Here is an 18,289-nt window from a genome sequence, read left to right as displayed (position 1 = left end):
AAAATCTAGCATCTTTGAGCTTAATTATGTTTCATGGTTAATCAAATCATTAGTTTTTCTTTATATTTCAACTACACCCACAAAGGTTATTAGTTATTTTCTAAATGGTTAGGTTATTGACTTATTAAGCAATTAGTATAATGTTTTATTCATAAAAGACATTATAAGTATATGATTGATTTTAGATAGATTATATAGTGAGGCATATCTTTTGTATTATTTCCAGCTTGCTTTTATTTTTAAAATATATAATCACTTCAGTCTCTAACTTTAAAAACTATTCTAATTGTATCTCTTTCTGGCCTTCTTTTTGTAATCTCTGAATTTTTATAAAAGATGCCTCAAGGACCTTTATCCTCTGCATTAAAAAATGATGCTTCTATGACCCTCATTTTGGTACTATGTTGCTGTCCTCTCTCATCTTCCCACTATCTCCATAAGCACTTGAAAAGATGATTTTCTTTCTCTTTTCCTCTTGAACAAAATTTGTCATTTTCATTTTGTATTGATCTGTAATAAAATTTAGTGGAAAAAGTGTAGCAATGACTGCTGTGGAAATATTTAGCTCAAATACTTTTAAAATGTATGAACAATTCTAATAAAACATATTTTACAAATACTAGTTTGACAATAAAATATGAGAAATTTCTGCTTATTCTTTAGGGAAGACTTGGAGGTTTGTGTGGAAACTTTGACAAATGTACTTCAAATGATATGACTACATCTAATAATATGGAAGTGAGAAGTGCTCAGGTGTTTGGAGAAAGCTGGACAATAGGACAGGTAAGTTAAATGTTCAAACTTTAAAAAATTATATAAAATATATTTTAAGCTAGTCTTTGTTATTAAGAATTGCCACTTGGGGCAGATAAATGGCACAGTGGATAGAGTCAGGAGGACCAGAATTCAAATCTGGCCTCAGGATACTTGACACTATATAAATCACTTAATCCTAATTGCCTCACCAAAAAAAGAAAAGAAAAGAAAAGAAAAAAATTTGCTATTCTAGTAAAATGAATTTAGCATAACATATCTGCATCTGTATTCTGTGTGATAGTATTATTGGCATCTAAAAACACCTTTCTGGACTTAAGTAACTCGCACCATCTCTAATGGTGAAACTAATTCATAGAATTGATCTTTAATATAGGGATTGTATCATAGATTGACAGAATACTTTAGAGACTATAATTACATTGGAAACCCCTGTCATTTTTATTGAAGGAGAACCTCGGGCTGAGAAGAAGTGAATTGTCCATAGTTACATTTGTACAAGGATCAGAGAGAGGATTTGAATCAAGATTCTCTTGATTCCAGGGCCATTATTTTTCTAACATACTACACTGCCAATTATTCTCCAGAGGCAGAGATGTTTCTTTAATCTTTAAGTCCTTTAAAAAAGCAATAGAAAATGTTTGCTATTCTTGCAAGGAATTCTTAATTATATCTACCAGATGTATCATTGCTTCCTTTACGTGGTATAAAGTTATCTCTATTATTTACTTAATTTATTTTTGTAATGCTTACAGAAATGATTTTAATATATAAAAACTTTTTGAACATATTTTGTTTTTGTATAGCTTAATTTTTCTACTGCCTCTTACCAAAAATCTATCCCATATAACAAAACATATTTTTAAAATAAAAAAATCATCAACATTCATAGATACTTCAGAAATATAAAAAATATAAATAAAGTTCCATACCTGTGGAACTTCAACCTCTGCAAAGATTGAGGGAAATCTTTTCTCATATCTCTAAATATTTTATTTTAATCATGACTTAAAAAAATTAAAAGAAATAGAGAAATTTTGATGAGGGATACTGTTAGGAGAAAATATAACGAGTCTTATTTTAGACATGTTGATTTTGAGATGCCTCTTTTACATAAAAGTGGTGTTATTCAGCCAGTAATAGACAAAATAGGAATGTAGTTTAGAAGAAAGATTGGGACTACAAATATATATTGACGAGTCATCTTTAAGATGACATTTCAACTTGTAAGAATTTATAAGATTACCAAAGTATATAGTATAATTTGGATGTATGATGATCTAGCAAAGGAGACTGGTCAAACTGATAAGACAATAAAGAGAAGAGAATTGAAGAGGAGAGGAGAGGAGAAAAGAAGAGAAGAGAACAGGAGTCTAAGGAAGGAGTATCCTGAAAATGGTGTGATCAAAAGTGTCAAAAAGGCTGAAGGGTTTAATTCAAATAAGAATGAAGAAAAAGGAAGTTAGATATAAAAATATAAATAGATCTCCAATGTTCTTTCCACTTTGAGATTTTGTGATATTATGTCACAAATACTTGCAAAGCACTCCAAAGTGTTTTAGCTGAAACTTATTTAGTATCAAGAGAATATGACAGATATTTTGTTTGAATATAGATAAGGAAGATAGTTTGGGGGTCCCAAAATTAGTGTACTACATTTTAGTAGACTTTTGCCTCTAAGACTGCCTATGAATTTACTTATTTTTTCCAAATAAAATAATACTTAAAACATTCCACTTCTTTTTTTCTCCTCAAAATTTCAGAAATTGGTTAATTGGTACTTATAATTTTATGATTTCTAGTGCATGACACATAGTAAGTTAATTGATTGATTGATTTCCTAATTATAAATTATTGATAAAATATTACATATTGTATATATGTATACCTATATATATATAGAAAGCACTTTTATTCTTGATTATAATTATGTCTTGTTATGCATATACCTTATTATTCTCATTTACAGATAACTGTCTTCTTTTTCTCTTTTCCAACAGTGTGAAAACCCAAATGAAACTGTCAGACCCTGTGAAGCATATCAAAATAAGTTTCCTTATGCCAAGAAAGAATGCTCAATTTTGTACAGTGATATTTTTGCCCCCTGCCGAAATGTGGTAAAGGAATATTTTATTAGATTATAAAATAGCTGAATCTCTAACACTAATATGATTAGGATAAATATTTTATCTATGGAATGGTGTAATTTGAATTTCCAGTCTCTTCTATCTCTCTTCCTGCCCCTTCATTATTAGTTTTCTGTGTTGTTTTTTAAAATTTTTCATTTTATTTTAGGTTCTAGAATGCTGAGATCAACATAATCCTCTAGGTGGCAATGTTAAGCTTATGATAGATCTTTTAAAAACATGAACTAAAATTTTTTTTTTTTTGACATGGACTAAAATTTACTTTAAAAGTGTAGCATATTACTCAGTGTTCAAAACTATTAAGTATATCCATGGCAGTATTTTATAGCTAATTAATTTTTAAAAATTATTGTCATTCTCTCCTATCCATAGATTGATGTGACTTCCTTTGTCAAAAACTGCCATACAGATACCTGTAACTGCAACCTTGGTGGGGATTGCGAGTGCCTTTGTTCAAGTATAGCTGCCTATGCTTACAAATGTTGTCAGGAGGGGGTCTCAGTTCATTGGAGAGGCCCTATCTGTGGTGAGTCCTCAGCATAGAATGCATATCAAAGAGGAACGTGTTTGATGTGAAACATTGAAATAATTTTACTAATTTATAATTAAGATTCTAATTAATCACAAAAGTATGATAATATAATTAGATACAAGATAATGATTTGTAATTATAAAATTAATATAAGATAACATAATGCCCTTTAATTAAGACAACCCAATGTATTCATCCTGTTTATAAGAAAGAATATTTGAAGGGTGTTAAGAAAATTTACCAACTTAATTTTTAGAATTTTATTTTTGTTTGGTTTTAGTTGTCACTATGTTTAACATGACATCAATTTTTCCTTATTTATTCCATATTAAAAAAAATCTTCCAAAGATGTGATTTATGACTCCAATTTTCCTACCCATTTATGAAGCTTTGTTTTTCTGACTAGAAGTTTTTTTCTCCCCAAGCCACGGTCTGAGTTCATTGCCAGACTAGAATCTTTTTACTTATTATTCTACTTGTGTAGGAGGCAAGTCAGTTGAAGCACACTTAATGATTTTGAATTTTAGGCTGACATTTTTAAATTGGGAACACACGGTTTCCTACCTGTTAATGAACTCTCAGGGAAAACTTGCAATTAATTAAGATGTACTATAGTCAGAGAATCTTCATGGATCAAAGTAAATTGCTAGTTTATAGCAGCTGACATATATAGAACCTTTAAGTTTCACTAAAGGCTTTACCTAAATTCTTCATTTGATCCTCACTACAACCCACTAAAGTAGGTATTGTAGCTTTTGTTAACTTCATTCTACAGATCAGGCAAGTGAGGCACAGAGCTAAAAGGACTCACTTATGTCATAAGTAGCATTTTACTGTTACTCTGTCAAGCCTACAAAATCTGCTATCTCAAGTTATCTCTCAGTTGTGATGTAACTTCATGCTCTTTCTACATTGTTACTAACAAAACCAGGTCTTATTTAGCTTGGTATTGAAATAACCAACTGGTTGTGTTTTCTATAATTCAAGATTCATATTTTTTCTTTTCTTTTCTTTCTTTCTTTCTTTCTTTCTTTCTTTCTTTCTTTCTTTCTTTCTTTCCTTCTTTTTTTTTTTTTTTTTTTTTTTTTTTAGCACTTGATTGTGAATCCTACAACCAAGGTATGTGACTTTCCCCCCATAAAGTACAATACTATATTTCAGTAAATACATTCTCATGTGACACTCCTTTGAATAATTTGGATCAGAAACAAAGATTTAACCTCAATTAAAGCTTTTAATTATTAAAAATTCATTCATTTATTTAATTCTGGGATCAATGGATTTAGTGAGTCTTAGAGTAGTAGAGTAAGACTCTTAGAGATTATCTCCAGTTTTCTCATTTTAGAAATGAGGAAATTGAGAGTTAGAAAAGAGAAATGACTTGCCTAAGATTATAGGCATTTGTTTCTCTGTGATTTTTGTTCTTCATGGGTATTTGTGCTCTGAATGATAGAGATGATAACAATATTTGTTTTTTGAATAGAGCAATGCATTAAAAGAATAACTTTTATCAGTATAATAGGGACTGGAAATTCTGTATTAAAAGTCTGTGTTTTGCCATTAGCACCTTACGTTTGAAAATAATAGAAAGATAAAAAAAATTAAAAGAAAGATTTAAAAAAAAACATGAACTTTTATTGCATGTATAATATGTGCAAGAGAATATTAACACATTGTGGTTGGTTGCCTGGTTGGTAGTTGTCTTCTGTTCTCCAAGAGGGCCAAAATGACATCACAATGTTGGAGACAAGGTACAGTGTGTTCAATTATTAGACCAATACAAACTCAGAAAAATTACCACAAGTTGGCCACAGATAGTGCACATCAACACTTGGAGTGGAGATGGCTTTTAATTTGTGCATTTAACATTTCTCTTGAGCTACTGTAATTCTGCTTCATTGATAGAGCACAACACCTTCTTTGAAGTGGGCATGCCAGTGCCTCCCATATCACACATTTGATTTCAGAGAGAGATTGTGAGTAATCTGAAGTCTTATGAGCAGAAACATATATAGGGAGAGAATTGGAATCATGAGTTTTTGTTGTTGTGTTCTTTATTTTCATATTTATTTCTAAATTATTTTATATACACACATATTATTTTTTGTATGTATATATATCTCACATGTTTGATTTTTTTCATTTAATATTTTTTGTTTTGTTATTACACTGATGTACAGAGATACTGATAAGAAAACTCTCCACCAATGCAGATCATCAACTTAAAAACCTTAAAAAGTTGTTTGGTGTCATTGAGATTGTAACTTGCCCAGGGTCACACATCTAGTATGTGTCAAAGTAAAACCAGAACTCAAGTTTTTCTGATTCCAAGTCTTCTAGGTACTTTGCTAGACCAATTCTTTTTACCTTAATTATACTTTAAAAATCCCATCTGAGCTCTGTTCGTTCTTATCCTTTTCGGTCTTCAACACTCTTTTATTTGTTCTTACTTATATATAAATTCTTTTAAATCTTTTAAATTTATCCTTTGAATCTTCCTTCTAGAACTCCCCCTTCTGTCACACTGGTCTTCTTAGATCAATTTCTAAAATTTTCACTTGTGCCTTTTGCACAAACTATTTTATATACAGCTTCCAAATATTTTAAATACAGCAAGAATTACTCCTTGAATTAAATATATAGATATAGATTCTTTTATATACTTATTCACTTTAAAAAGACATTTTATCTTACTGAAATTATCAATGTCTTTTGTTTTCATGCAATATTAATTTTTTTTCTTTTTTTTTTTACATAATAGCTTTTCATTCTCAAAATATATGCAAAGATACTTTTCAACTTAACTCTTTTTTGTTGTTGTTGTTGTTGCCATCATGCTTTTTATTGTTTCATTTTCTAGGGTATCTACCCATTGATTTTAATATTAGCTGAAAATTATAGCTTTTTATTGACAGAACATATGTATGGATAATTTTTACAATATTGTCCTTGCACTCACTTCTGTTCCAACTTTTGCCTTCCCTCCCTTCACCACCTCCCCTAGATGGCAGGCAGTCTTACACATTCTACATTCACTCTTGCAAAATCTTGTGTTCCAAATTTTTCTCCTTCTCATTTTCCCACTCCTCCCCTAGACAGCAAGAATCCAATATATGTTAAACATGAATAATTCTTCTGTATATATTTTTACATTTATCATACTACATTAAAAAAATCAGATGAGAAAGAAAACAAAAAGAAAGCAAACAACAACAAAAAAAAAGATGAAAATACAATGTTATGGTCCACATTCAAATCCCACAGTCTTCTTTCTTTATGCATATGGCTCTCTCCATCACAAGTCCGCTGGAATTGACCTAATTCACCTCGCAATACTAATTTCTGAATATTTCTATCTTTTACTTTCAAGTGAGCCTTATATTGTCTAATAATTTTAACTACTCCAGAGCTCAGGGAGATGAAATGTTGTCTTCTCATCTTCTTTATTAAGGGTACCCCAACTCCTAATCCAGTGCAAAGGATTTTAGAGGATTCTGGTTTCTAATTAAATGGGATAGACTCCTTTACTTTCAGAGGAAATTACCTAAAGCTTAGGTTTGACTCGCATATAGGCTTCTCCAAAAGTAGCAAATAGAAAGATACTCAATGTATAATATGAATGAAATATGGGACAGTTATTTATTCATATTGTAAAAAGTAGTCTATGCATTAAAGACTCTTATAAATAAGTGTACTTTGAGAGAAACTTTAGCAAGTAGCAGCAATAACTGTTATACTCTTTCTGGTGGTTAAAACACCAAGACAAAATGCAGTATGGGGAATTGATGAACAAATACTTTATATATAACCTTGATTCTGAACTTTCCAAATAAGTCCCTTTGGGTCTTGTCTCATGGTAAGCCAGACCAAAGTTGAGCTTTTTCTCCATTTGGTAATCATCATTTCAGAAATTTCCTCTTCTTAAAATTAACTGCAACCAGGGAGTCTAAGATCCAACCTCTTAAATTTGCAAAGCTGTGACTATTTCAAGATCATTGTATGATTCTTACCTGTCTGGATCCTAAGACCTATGCTCAGATTACCTTATTAAATCCTGTCCACCTACCCTATTTTAGATGTCTTATGAGAATGCTTCTATTTGCATAAGCCATCTCCCTATATCCCTCTAAGAATAAATTCTAACAATTCTGACATTATTTGTAGATAGGAAGAAAAGAGAGAGAGACCAATGGAAAATCACTTAAAAAAAAAAAAGCATCAACTGAGTCAATGACTTTCTGCTGGAGCCAATAAGGTACCTTCCCATTTTAAGGTATCCAAATCCTTCAGCCCTGAATTATTTCTCTGGAAGCAGTTTGGACTCTATTCCAAATTCAACCCCAATACATCTGTAATGAAAATTTAAAAAAAAAAAGTTTAGGGAGCTTAGCAAAACTAAACAGATGTATCAACTATGTCTGGTATTATATGCAGTTTTACACTGAAAGTTTTACTTCTTCAATGAAGAGAGTAAAATTTATTTTCTCAACCCTTTTGTGGAACAACCTTAGTCATTAGAATCATTTAGTTTTATTTTGCTATTTTTTTCTATGAACTTTGTTATGTTTATAGGGACATCTAGTTGGTACAGTGGATAGAGCACCAACCCTGAAGTCAGGAGGACCCGAGTTCAAATCTGGTCTCAGACACTTAACATTTGCTAGCTGTGTGACTGGGCAAGGCACTTAACCCCAATTGCCTTGGGGGGAAAAACATTGTTATGTTTATGTATAAACATATGTGCGTATGTGTAAATGTATATACATATATATGTAAATGTATAAAATATTTTCTTGGTTCTGCTTAGGTTCACTTTGTGTCAGCTCATATTTTTCATATTAATTGTTCCTGTACCTCAATGATTTTCCATTACATGTGAACACTGTTTGACTATTCTATAATCAATGGGTACCAACTTTATTTCTGTTTTTTTTTGATTAGTCCTTGAATACTGAATCTCTTCTTCCCTCTGTAGAACCATTTCTTAATATCTTTTGCATTCTACCTCTCTCTTTGAGTTTATTGCAGTGTTTTCTGTTTTGAGTGCATTTTACATTAGGCATTTCAGCGAGACTGATTCTTATTTCATTTATTATACTGTGTAGCTATCACAAAATACCATAGAATTGATATGACAGAGAACCAGCCTTGTCTACATAGAAGCCTTCATAGAGACTGAAGTTGGTTTATTCTCTGAAATTTTTTAAAAAAGTGAATAATAGAAGGCCAGGGAAATGGGAAAGCATGCTGTAGAAGTGGAAAGAAAAGAAGAAAATGATAGTATTATTAATGGGTGATAGGAATAAATGTGAGAAATTTAAAAGTAGCTAGAATGTTAATGTCTGTTAGGAATAATCAGGTAATGAAGTGATTATAGTGGCCTGTTTGGGGCAAATTTCTATTCATAGATCTAGCCATGATGACTAATCCTGAAGATGGGGTCATTTTAGGGGGGATGGCAATGGAGTGAATTCTGTTCTTGTAGGGAGTTAAAGTGGAATAAGAATGAATCTTAAATATGACCAGAGGGACCAAGAAAAATCCAGTGGGAAATAGGGATGCCTTCATGGTGAACTTCAGGGGAATGTTAGTCAACAGGAAAAGAGATGCTTTCTTGACACACCAAAAACTGTATGATGACATCCTAAGGGCACAGATTCTGTCTTATTTTTCAGTTTGTATAGTGGAAAGATCTTTGGTTTGGAAGTCTGTGTATGAATTCTGGTTCTGCTGATTACTTCTCGTGTCTCCTTAGGTCAGATATTTAATTTCTCTGGTCTTCAGTTTCTTGATCTGCCAAATGTGAGTATTAAGCAGCATTACAGGTGTTAAATTCACAGCTCCCAAATTCCTAATGGAACCAAATCAATTAAAAGTAACTAGGAAATATTTAGCAAAATAAATAAAAATACATAGATATGCACTACACAATGTAATTTTAATTTGTAGATTTCTAAATTGATATGCATCCTCCAGGGATCCCTTTCTATTTGAATTTAACTTACTGTAATACATGTTTTCTAAAGTCCTTTCTAATTCTGAGTCCATGATCCTATAATCCTCTGTAGGCTATACAATTGCTTAAATGATTTCCTGTTTTTATTGTACTACATATTATCAAAGTGATTAAGGAGAATAATAGATATTCTGAAGAAAAGTTTTAAATGATTTTAGAAGGCTTGCTAGTATCACAACATCCTTCTGACAAAGGAAAGAACAAGAGACCTTGTCTGTATGTGTTCCTTTGTAGTGTTTGCTAAACTTGAAAGTGGAATTTTTTGATTGAATGTACTTCCTGTACTTTCAGACTCCTTTTATTTGATTAGACATTCTTATTACTGTTTTTAAATTTTTTGCTGCAATGAGTGATTGCCTAAATAGACAACTAAATTACAATCCTCCTTGAAGAAAATTAATGATAGGGTCAGTGCTCTTATTCTCTGTCACTAGTGAAATTGCATGAAAATAAACAGAGAAACAGGCCATTAATTCATTGTGGATTGTATTTAATTCAGAAACCTTCGCTTTTTATACAAATGGATTTCTCAGTCAGTAATTGTTTCTTCAAGTTGCTACAGTAGGAAGTTTATACAGTAGAGTTTGGGAGGAATATTGTTTTATTATGTGTTTTTGCTTTATCTTGATATTCTTTTGGATGACCTTATTGGGTTTGGGAGAGATATAAGAGCTCAAACAGAGAGATAGGTCTCTGGGCTAAATGGGCTAATTTGGAAGGAGAAATAAACGTTTGCATTTTTACCAGCTGGCTGCATTTTGGAGTAATTATTCAATTATAACTGAAACTAAGGCTGCTTCCAGAAAACCTTCACACACACACACACACACACACAAACACACACACATACACATGTATATATGTATGTATATATACACCAAGAAAACACAGATACTTCAGTAATCAGCACCACATCATACATATATGGAACCATCAGTTACAGCAAATGGAGAAGTTTTGGAATGTTGTGGATAAATTCACTTACCTTGACAGTATACTTTCCAATGTATACATTGATAACAAAGTTGATATCACATTGTCAGAACTAGCTCAGTGTTTGGGAGGCTCCAAAGAAAAGTATGGTAGAGAAGAGGTATTAGACTGACTACCAAACTAAAAATCTATAGAGTTGTTGTGCTGACGTCATTGTATGCTGTAAAATCTGAATAGTATACTAGCACCATGCCAGGAAACCAAATCACTTCCACTTAAATTATCTTCGGAAGAGTCTGAAGATCACCTGGCAGGATAAGATGATAGATATTGAGCTCCTTTCTGGAACTAAACTGCCAAGTATTCAAACTCTACTGCAGAGAACATAATTCCATTGGGCTGATCCCATAGTTTGAATGCCAAATGTTCTCTTCTAAAAAATACTATTTTATGAAGAATTTACACAAGGCAAACACTCACAATGTGATCACAGGACTGCTCAGCATGGTGTGCGCTCAGCATGGTGTGCCTTCATTAGAGAAAATGTGCTCTATGGGCAAAGCAGAATTGAATTAGCTCAGAAGAAATGTGAGATGCACAAAGTTAGAGAATCAGCCTCAAATGTTCACAGGAACTATTTGTATCCAATTTGTGGACAAGCATTTGGAGTTTGATCATCATACAGTATTGTTGTTGAAGTGTATAATGATCTCCTGGTTCTGCTCATTTCACTTAGCATCAATTCATATAAGTCTTTCCAAGTCTCTCTGAAATCATCCTGTTGATCATTTCTTACAGAACAATGATTTATGTGGATTTATTTTGAATCCTGCAACTTTGCTAAAGTTGTGAATTATTTCTAATAGCTTTTTAGTAGAATCTCTGGGCTTTTCTAAGTATACCATCATATCATCTGCAAAGAGTGATAATTTGGTTTCCTCATTATCTGCTCTAATTCCTTTAATCTCTTTTTCAACTCTTAATGCCAAAGCTAGCATTTCTAATACAATATGGATTAGTAATGGTTTCACCCCTGATATTATTGGGAATGTTTCTAGTTTATCCCTATTACATATGATGCTTACTGATGGCTTTAAATAGATGCTACTGTGGCAGAGCCAAGATGGCAAAGAGGACATATGCTTCTTTCCAAGCTGCCCTACTACCCTGAAACTATTTACAAAATTCAGCATCTGAATTAGTGCTGGATTGTCAGAGAGTACAACACATTACCAACAGAAGTTAATCTTGAAGATCACCAGAAAAGATCTTTTTTGATTGTGAGCAGGCATGGGAAGAGGCCAGGCCAGGTGCAGGCACAGGCAGGCAGGCTGGCAGAGCATGGAACACAGCACACCCTGAGCAGACTGTGATTGGGGTGTGGCCTCTGCAAGTAGAAAATCTAGGAATTTCCATGCTATACCACTTGGTGCATATACATCTAATACCGATATTGCTTCATTATCTTTATATCATTATCCAGCACCAATTCAGATGCTGAATTTTGTAAATAGTTTCAGGGTAGTAGAGCAGCTTGGAAAGAAGCATATGTCCTCTTTGCCATCTTGGCTCTGCCACAGTAGCATCATTACCCTTCATTACCCTTTAGCAAGATATATACTTTAGCAAGATATAATTTCCTTATCTCTTTTAATTAGATCAATTTTTGCTTTTGCTTGATCTGAGATCAGGATGATTACCCCTGTTTTTTTCTTTTTTTAACTTCATCTGAAGCATAATAGATTCTGCTCCAGTCTTTTACCTTTACTCTGTATGTATCATCCTGTTTTAAATGTGTTTCCTGTAAACAACATTCATGGATTCTGCTGGTCCAGAATGAATTCAAAGGCTGAATTTGTTAATTAGTTGAGGGTCCTAGGAAAAGATCAGAAAGAAGTATATGTCCTCTCTGCCATCTTGGCTCTGCCCCCGATAGAATTTTTCAATATGTATGCTTTGGAATTGTCTTAGATATTATCTTGATCAGAATAGCTAAATCTTTCACAATTGATCTCTTTACAAAATTGTTGTAAAATTATTATAATTGTGTACAATGTTCTGGTTCTGCTCACTTTACATGAATATGTATATATATTCATGTATATACATGAATACATATATATTTTCTTAGGATTTTTTTGAAATCATATTCCTTGTCATTTCTTATAGCATAATGTCTTATAATCAGAAATATATACCATAACTTGTTCATTGAGTCCTCAGTTGATGATTATCTCCTTGATATCCAATTCTTTGCCACCACAAAAAGAACTGTTATTAATATTCTTGTACATTTAGGTTCTTTTCATTTTTTCCTTGATGTCCTTGAGATGCAACTTAGTAGTGGTATTGCTCAGTCAAAAGGTATGCAGAGTTGTATATTCCTTTTGGTGTGGGTCATGTTAGTGATTCTGATAATTGTTAGATAGTCCTCAGAACTATTTTCATTCTGCCTCAGCAAAAAAAAAATGCAAATATATATACAGAGATTTTTTCATTTGCATTTCTCTAATTAGTAATGATTTAGAGAATGTTTATATGAGTTATCAGCTTTGATTTTTTCTTCTGAAAACTAATTATATCATTTGACCATTGGGGATTAGCTCCTATTTTTATAAATTTGGCTCAATTCCCTACATATTTGAGAAATCAAACCTTTATCAGCAAAACTTATTGCAAAAAAAAAAAAAAAAATCTCCAGTTTCCTGCTTGCCTTTTAATTTTGACTGCATTAGTTTGTTTATGCAAAAGTTTTTTTATTTCAGGTGATCAAAAGTGTCAATTTTATTTTCCTGTAATCTCCCTATCTCTTTTTTGGACATAAAATCCTCTTTTGATGTGACCAGAATAATTTTTCATATTTTTTCAGTATACTTATGATTGACATCACCCATTATTTCTAAATCAATTATCCATTATATCCACTTATCTTAGTAAAAATGTGGAATGTTAGTCTATTCCACTGATCCATCACTCTATTTGTTATCAATACTAGACTGCTTTGATGAAGATTACTTTGTAATTTAGTTTAAAATATGGAACTACTAGACTACTTGACATTTTTTCCATTGATTTCTTTGATATTCTTGACCTTTTGTTCTTCCAGATGAATTTTGTTATTGTTTTTCTAGCTCTATAAAATATTTTTTGTCAGTTTAATTGGTATGGAATTGTAAATTAAGTAGCACTATCATTTTTATTATATTGACTTAACCTACCCATGAGCCCTTTAAGATTTCTCTGATTTTTTAGGTCTCTCTTTGTGTTTTCACCCAAATCTAATTATGTTCATATAACTTCTGGAATTGTCTTGGAAAGTAGACTCCTAAGATTTATATTGTCAGTAGTTGTTTTAAATGGAACTTCTCTATCTCTTCCTGTTCTTTTGGTAATATGTAGAAATTCTGATGATTTATGTGGATTTATTTTATATTCTGCAACTTTGATGAAGTGGTTAATTATTTCAACTAGTTTATAGTTGATTTTCTAGGGCTAAGTACATCATCATATTATTTACAAAGCATGATAATTTTGTTTCCTTGTTGCCTATTTTTATTCCTTCAGTTTCTTTTACATGCCTTATTGCTATAGTTAGCATTTCTAGTACAATGTTGAATAATAGTGGTAATAATGATCATCCTTGCTTCATTCCTGATTTTATTAGAAAAGCTTTAAGTTTAGACTCATTACAGATAATGCTTGCTCTGGTTTTTAAATAGATACTATTTACCACCTTGAGAAAGTCTTCCTTGATTCCTATGTTTCTAGTGTTTTTTAATAGGAATGGGTATTATACTTTGTATCTGTCAATATATTATATATATATATATATATATTTTACTGATATGGTCAATGATGCGAATAGTTTCCCTAATATTGACTAAACCTTGCATTCCTGATTTTTGATTTCATGACTCAAGCCCTCCATCCTGGCCATAGTGTAAGATATCTGTAAGATATGTTAAAGTGATCTCCTTGCTAGCATTTTATTTATGATTTTTACATCAATATTCATTTAAAAAATTGGTCTACAGTTTTCTTTCTCTGTTTTTTTTTTTCTCCCTAGTTTAGGTATTAGCATCATATTTTTTGTCACCATACTTTCTGTCATTAAAACAATTTTATAGGACTTCTTTTTATCAGTTTTTCAAATATTTTATACAGTATTGGAGCTAATTGTTTCTTAAATATTTGAAAGAATTCACCAATGAATAATTTGGTGAATCTATTTGACCATGAGGATATTTTTCCTTAAGCAGTTCATTTGTGGTTTGTTCATTTTTAAAAAACAAAATGGAATTATTTAAATATTCTATTTTTTCTTCTCTTAATCTAGGCAGTTTATATTTTTCCTAAACTTATCCATTTCACTTAGATTGTCAGATTTATTGGCATATTTGAGCATAATAACGTCTAATAATTGCTTTAATTTCATCTTCATTATTCATGTAGTCACTATTTTCATTTTTGAGCTTGGTATTTTGACTTTTTTTCTTTTTAAAAATTAAATTAACCAATTTGGTTAAAAGACCAATATTGGTCTTTTAAACTACTCCTAATTTTATTTAGTAATTCAGGTTTTTTTTTCCTTTTAAATTTATTATTCTCTACTCTGATTTTCAGAATTTTCATTTTGGGGCTTATTTGGGGATTTAAAATTTGTTCTTTTTCTAGTTTTTTTTAAGATGGTTAGACAATTTATGGATCTGTACTTCCCTTTTTTATTGATGCACACATTTGGAGATGCAAAATTTCCTTTAAGTACTACTTTGGCTATATCCCACAAATTTTGCAGTGTTGTCTCATTGCTGTCGTTCTATTTAATGAAGTTAATGATTTCTATGATTTTTTTCTTTGACTCACTTATTCTTTTGGATTAGATTGTTTAGTTTCCAATTAGTTTTTGATTTATGCTTTCATGGCTATTTATCAAATGTGATTTTTATTGCATTAAGATCTGAAAAGGGTACATTTGATATTTTTGCTTTTCTATATTTGATTGTGAAATTTTTGGGCAATTCATACTGCTCCTTGGGGCCTGTCCTTCTTTGAAACTGAAAGATACTGTTCTTTAGAGTCTCTGATCCCTTAGAGTCACAAGTGATATTGCATCTCATTGTTTTTAATCCTTTTTAACTGAAAGTGCTCTTTTTTGCCCTTGGACTATGATTCACTGAGTCTAGGCAATGGAGTTTTTTTTTTTAAATTACAGCTTTTTGTTGACAGAACATATGTATGGTAATTTTTCAGCATTGACCCTTGCAATCACTTCTGTTCCAACTTTTCCCTTCCTTACCTTCAACCCCTCCCCTAGATGGCAGGCAGTCTCATACATGTTAAACATGTTAAAGTATTTTTTAAATACAACATATGCGTACATATTTATACAGTTCTCTTGTTGCACAAGAAAAATTGGATTTAGAAAGATAAAAATAACCTGGGAAGAAAAACTAAAATGCAAGCAGTTCACATTCATTTCCCAGTGTTCTTTCTGAGTGTAGCTGGTTCTGTTCATCACTGAGTAATTGGAACTGATTTGGATCCTCTCATTGCCAAAAATAGTCACTTCCATCAGAATTGATCGGCAATGGTCTTGGATTCAGTTAAAGAACAAGAGGATTCTGTAATCTCTTTCTGACTAATTGCCAGGGTTTTTTTTTTTTTTTTTTTTTTTTGCTTGTTTGTTTGTATGTTTTTATCATCTCTGGTTTAGGACTACTTAAGCTGCTACTGCTTCGTTTTCCACCACCACTGGTGTTTTATACATGTGAACTATTGACCAGCCTACTCTATCACTCTCTTTCTAACCTCTGCTGTTGTCTTGGGTTAGAAAAATGTCTCAAATCTCAACTTTTTTGAAGCCCTGACACTCCAGAACTTGCTCTATGTTGTGTTTTAAACTTGTTCAAAGGAGAAGTTTGGGAGAGCTTAACTGAGTGCTTTTCTACTCCATCATCTTGGCTCCATCCTTGAAAGACCTTAATAGACTTTTTATTTATTTGCCCTTTAAACCTAGAAAATGGAATTATCATCTCTAAGAGCAAAAAGGCTTTATCCAGAATAGTCATGAGAGATTAACCTTATTTAGCATAGTGCCTGGCTCATAATAAACATTATGATTGAATTAAATTGAATTTTGAAAGTCATGAAATAGGTTGATTAAGGAAATTCAATCAGTATGGTTTATCTAGATTTTAGCAACACATTTGAAAAATATCTCTTAGGATTGTAACTCAAGAAGTGACAGTCTTTTTTGTGTCTGGAGACCTGCAGTAGTGTTCAGTTCAGGGCACCACAGATTAGGAAGAATATTGATAAATTAGCAAGAATCCAGAGGAGAAAAGTAGTCTAATGAAGCAGTCCATATCGTATGATGATTTTTTGAAGGAACTTGAGAAGTTTAGCTTGGAGAAGTTTCATGATATCAGGATGTGTTCAAGTATTTGAAGGGCTAACATAAAAGAGAGAATATAGTTATATAGTTTGACCTCTGAGAACAGAACCAAGAAAAAATTTCAAAAGTTATAAAAAGTTACAAAAGTTAAAAAAAGGTAAATTTAGGATTAATGTCAGGAAAAATTAAGTTATTTTATTAAGTTAAGTATATTAAAATTTAGAGCTGTAGGAAAGCAAAATGATCTTCTCCAAGGTTACCCATCATGGGGTACTTTCAAGCCCATTTCTTAGGTATGTTGTAGGTGGGATTTATTTTAGAATATTTTAGAATAGGGATTTATTATGGAAGGTCCCTTCCAATTCTAAAATTCTATATTCAAAGAATATAGAGAGAATAGAATGGTGTCAGGATAGATTTTGAGTAATTCCAGTCTTACTGAGGGAGAGGATACAATAGATGAGGTTGAGAAGGACGTGAAGAAGGAAAAAGAAGTTGTACTGGAAGAAAGTGTCACAGAAGCCAAAGAATTTAGGGTTAGGGTGATAAGCAATATCAAGAAGTACACAATATTCAAGTAGAACGAGAAATGAGAGAAATACCTTTGAATGTGCATTTAAGGGATTATTAGAAGCTCTGGGGAGAACATTTTTAGCCAAGCAGCAGATTTGGAGTTAGCAAACAAGAGATTGCGAAGTAAGGGTTAGCTGAGGAAATAAGAGAGTTTAGTTATGAAGGATAAAAGAAACTTTTATAATGATATTCAGAGGATAGTGGGGCCAATACAATGATTTTTTGTTGTTTGCTTTTTCTGCATAAGAGAGGCCTGAGTATATTTGTAATTGGCATGAAAAGATCTAGTGGCTAAGGATGGATTGAAGATGAAAAGAAGGAAATTAGTGATCAAGGGGTCTATAATTATTTATCTGTTGTTCTGATAGAGGACAAATAACAATAACGATGCCGTGACATGCAAGTGAAATGGATCCAGATGTGGATCAGAATGAGATGGCTCTTGATGCACTAGGAGGCCTTGGCAAAATCTTTTTTTTTTTTTAATAGCCTTTTATTTACAAGTTATATTTATGGGTAATTTTACAGGATTGACAATTGCCAAACCTTTTGTTCCAATTTTTCCCTTCCTTCCCCCCCACTCCCTCCCCTAGATGCCAGGATGACCAGTAGATGTTAAATATATGAAAGTATAAATTAGATACACAATAAGTATACATGACCAAACCATTATTTTGCTGTACAAAAAGAATCAGACTCTGAAATATTGTACAATTAGCTTGTGAAGGAAATAAAAAATGCAGGTGGGCAAAAATATAGGGATTGGGAATTCAATGTAATGGTTCTTAGTCATCTCCCAGAGTTCTTTCACTGGGCGTAGCTGGTTCAGTTCATTACTGCTCCATTGGAACTGATTTGGTTCATCTCATTGCTGAGGGTGGCCAGGTCCATCAGAACTGGTCATCATATAGTATTGTTGT

At 32.0% G+C, this 18,289-nt stretch overlaps 1 protein-coding gene across 1 annotated transcript in view; it reads left to right on the top strand.

The window, feature by feature from the left end:
• OTOGL (otogelin like) overlaps positions 1-18,289 on the top strand; it is a 194,616-nt gene that overhangs the window by 96,827 nt on the left and 79,500 nt on the right. The window contains exons 25-28 of the mRNA XM_031940155.1: positions 664-783; positions 2,775-2,891; positions 3,294-3,447; positions 4,546-4,572. Coding sequence (XP_031796015.1) covers positions 664-783; positions 2,775-2,891; positions 3,294-3,447; positions 4,546-4,572 — 418 coding nt within the window. The remainder of the gene's footprint in view (positions 1-663; positions 784-2,774; positions 2,892-3,293; positions 3,448-4,545; positions 4,573-18,289) is intronic.

The sequence above is a fragment of the Sarcophilus harrisii genome, chromosome 5 (genome assembly GCF_902635505.1).
Source record: "Sarcophilus harrisii chromosome 5, mSarHar1.11, whole genome shotgun sequence".
Classification (NCBI taxonomy): domain Eukaryota; kingdom Metazoa; phylum Chordata; class Mammalia; order Dasyuromorphia; family Dasyuridae; genus Sarcophilus; species Sarcophilus harrisii.
Note: the sequence above shows the minus strand (reverse complement) of the source record. Positions and strands in the feature narration are given on the sequence as shown.